Source organism: Phaethon aethereus (genome assembly GCF_964289735.1).
Source record: "Phaethon aethereus genome assembly, chromosome: 3".
In the NCBI taxonomy this organism is placed as follows: Eukaryota; Metazoa; Chordata; class Aves; order Phaethontiformes; family Phaethontidae; genus Phaethon; species Phaethon aethereus.
Genome location: NC_138576.1, coordinates 84,271,025 through 84,274,325, shown reverse-complemented (window position 1 = coordinate 84,274,325; position 3,301 = coordinate 84,271,025). Strand labels below are relative to the sequence as shown.

The following is a 3,301-nucleotide window of genomic DNA, read 5'->3' as shown; positions in this document are numbered from 1 at the left end:
TCTTATACTATTTTATAATAAATTGTGAAAATCTGACTTAAATGAGAAACTTCAACCTAAGAAACTCTAAAAGGGCTCATCCAGTTCTGGTCACTATATTTAGTGGTACAGCAATGAAACAAATAGATCATTACACAGATTAGCTGATAAAGTCTGTGCCATTACTGGCTGTGACTGTATATTTTAAGTAACTATTTGTAATGAAAATGAAGCATGAAACTATTTTCATGAGGGATAAAAACTTAAATGTTCAGTTAGAAATGTATTTTGTACTTGACTGTTTCTGTAGTATGTTATTACTTCTACCCTGAACAAGTTTGGTGGGTACTGACTGCATGTGTGGCTTCTGTCTTCTGCTTTTGACAATAAGTTATGTTTCTTGTGCTGTTTGCATTAGTTTTGTATTAAAATACTAACACTGAAGTCATGCCAGAGGTACCACTTAAGAGCCACTCGTAAGATACTCATACTAGTTTATTTTAAAAACCTCGTAAGTAAATTCACCAATGTATTAAATGTGCATGATACAGTCTTAAGTTAACTTGTACATATAGCAGCTAAATGTAACAGACCTTATAAAGTTTAAATATCGTATCTTAATCCAGACAGTGAAAACTTGTAATTACATTGTGTATCCTGGAAGTTTGTTTATTACAAGTTCACTGATGTCTTTGTATTGATTAGGAACACATAGTTTTCCCAGAAAATCATCATCTTCATCTGACATGCTGTTTTCCAGGATGCGAAATTCAAGATCAGACACATTAGATGGCAAGTAAGAGCTAACCTGAGTTACTGACTGGCTTTTTTCTGCAGAGGTCTGCCCCTTTCCTATGTTCAGACCAGTATCAGAGCTAACTTGTTTGCTTCTCAGTGTAGACACTTGTTTAATATGCTGATCACCCCTGTTCTCTTCCTTAGTGATCTGTCGGGCTTCCTGCTCTTCATCCAATAACCTTGCCCAAATGGAGGTATCATTAAGTGAATCAACAGGTTCACCACTAGTTCTCTTGCTGTTTTTTAAGTCATGGATTCTCTTCAAAGACTGGACTGGGGATGAAACTGAAGGAACTGGCTGAAGATCTGAACTACTTTCAGCTCTTTGACTTGTCTTTGAAATTCTGGACCTGCTGGATTCTGGCTCTGTAACTGACCAATCTTGCTTTGGGCTTTCAAGCCACAGAGGTTCAGGACTGCTGTCAAGAGCTTCCGACTCTCTGCCTGTACACTCAGAACTGGTGAAATCTTCTGAATAAACTGTATTCTCAGCACTAGCAATGAAGTCATCTGAGTATATGAATTCAGAGGTTTCAATGCTCCTGCTGAGGCTTGGTTTATGATCACTTACAACAGATGCATCATCATGCTCTGTGGTTTTACAGTGAATTAAGTGTATTGCTTCCTCATTACTTCCCTTTGCATTAGCATCTGATGGGAAAGCTGCTGGGAGTTGGGCTTTTGCATACTTTTCCTTGTGAGCAGATTTTAATACCATTTCCTCCAGTAAGGGGGCTGTAGTTACTTTGCATGGACATTCCTTGCTTTCATTTTCATCATTCTTCGATAGACTTGCAATAGCCTGTTTCTGCAGGTCAGGGGACACATATCCTGTCACAGAAATGTACTCTGCAAGAGCAGTGTTTTGTAATGAAGTCTCAACAGTTTTGTCAAACTGATTATTCTGCTTTGATCTGTCTCCCTTGCTACAATGCCTGTAAGAAACCACATCCTGTTCTCCAGCATTTCTCAGCAGCTTTCTTTTGGATAAAGGGCTTCTCTCCTTCAGCATCTCCATTTGCTTTTTTCTGTACTGCTCCCTCCTTTCATGAATTATCAGCTTATCAGGGTTGGTCCGCTGCAGCCGTAACCTCAGAGTATTTGTCAGCCCATACAACAGTTTCCTTCTGGGAGGTCTGTTTTCCTTAGTTTTGCAGTTCCTTTCAGAGCCTGTCTCTCCCTGGGGTACAGCTTTCTTAGGTCCTTTCCCAGGCTGAGAAGACCCTGGTGAGGTGGCCTCTTGCCGGCCTTGCTTGACTCGAGGGCTGGCAGCTCCACTGCTCCCACCTGGCCCTACAGGTGCCTCTGCAGGCTGAAGGGCAGAGGAGTGGCTGGGAGGCTGGGAGGCCATGCCACCAGCCCCCGGGGCCTGGTAGAGCCAGGCCAGAGGGGGGTGGACAGCAGCAGGCATAGCACCACGGGCAAGCACTGACAGCTCGGCCAGCAAGGCACTAAGTAGTGGCAGCTGCCCCAGGGTGTTGTGGAGCTGTCGAGGGCTGCCGGGGTGCAACACTGAGGGCCCAGCACTGGTACGTGGGGGGTTCTGGCCGTCATCTTGCTCCTGCGGTGTCCAGACCCCGACACGCACCCATTTCCCCACAGCTGCTGCTGCTGGTGGCAGATGAGGCTCAGCAGGCTCGCGGCTGTAATATAGGACGGGTGGGCAAAAAATGTTGCCACCCAGCTCCTCGCCATCCTTGTCCCCGAGCCCCGGCTCAGGGGAGGCAGCGGGCGGCGTGGCAGTACGGGGTCTGGCCGGACTCGTCGGGGGCGGCTCCTCGCCGGCCTCCAGGCTAGTGAGGCGGTAGCCCAAGACCAGCTCCCCGACAGGGCGGCCCGCGGAGTCCCACAGCGGGAAGCGGCCGCGGCGGCCGCAGGACGCAGGTGCCCCGGGCTGCTGCAGCAGCTCGGCGGCGGCGGGGGCCAGGGAGACGCAACAGCTGCCGAGGAGGCGAGGGGACCCCGGGACGAGCCCGGCGGGCAGAGCCAGGAGCAGGGCGCGGAGCGGCCGGCGGCGGAGCGCGGCGCAGAGCGAACCTCGGCGCCAGCGGAAGAGGCAACGCTTGCCGCGGCCGAAGGGGAAGGCCCGCCCCGGCTGCAGGGGAGGCGCGGCGGCGGCGGGGCGCAGCAGAAGGGTAGGGAAGTCCAGGACGCGCAGCGCCACGACCGGGCGCAGCGCGGGGCCCGGCGCCGCCACCCGCACCGCCTCCACCAGCAGCTCCAGCGCGAACAGGCCCTCCGCACCCCCTGTCCCCGCCGCCATCGCGGCCGCCAAGCCCCACATCTCGCGAGAAGTGTAAGGTGAGGCCGCCAGCTCTCTCGCGAGAGGAGCGCGGCGGAGAGGGCGTTCAGCCTCCCCAACGAGTCGTTGGTCCTACCACCGTTGCCCGCAGCAACGCTCCTTTGCAAAGCACTCTGGGAGTTGTAGTCTGTCCCGAGTGGACGTTGGCGTCCCGGGGCAGGCACGGGAACCCCTACCCGCCACTCCCTTGCAGCGCAGGGCTAGCACGGGCCCGTGGGCTCT

General features: G+C 52.1%; 1 protein-coding gene across 1 annotated transcript; it reads right to left on the bottom strand.

Annotated features, from left to right (window-relative positions):
• Positions 1–622: 622 nt before the first annotated feature.
• MAP10 (microtubule associated protein 10) lies at positions 623–3,040 on the bottom strand (the record flags this gene model as incomplete). Its single annotated transcript, XM_081997197.1, has 1 exon — positions 623–3,040. The coding sequence occupies one exon, from the start codon at positions 3,038–3,040 to the stop codon at positions 623–625; it is 2,418 nt and encodes an 805-aa protein (XP_081853323.1).
• Positions 3,041–3,301: the final 261 nt, after the last annotated feature.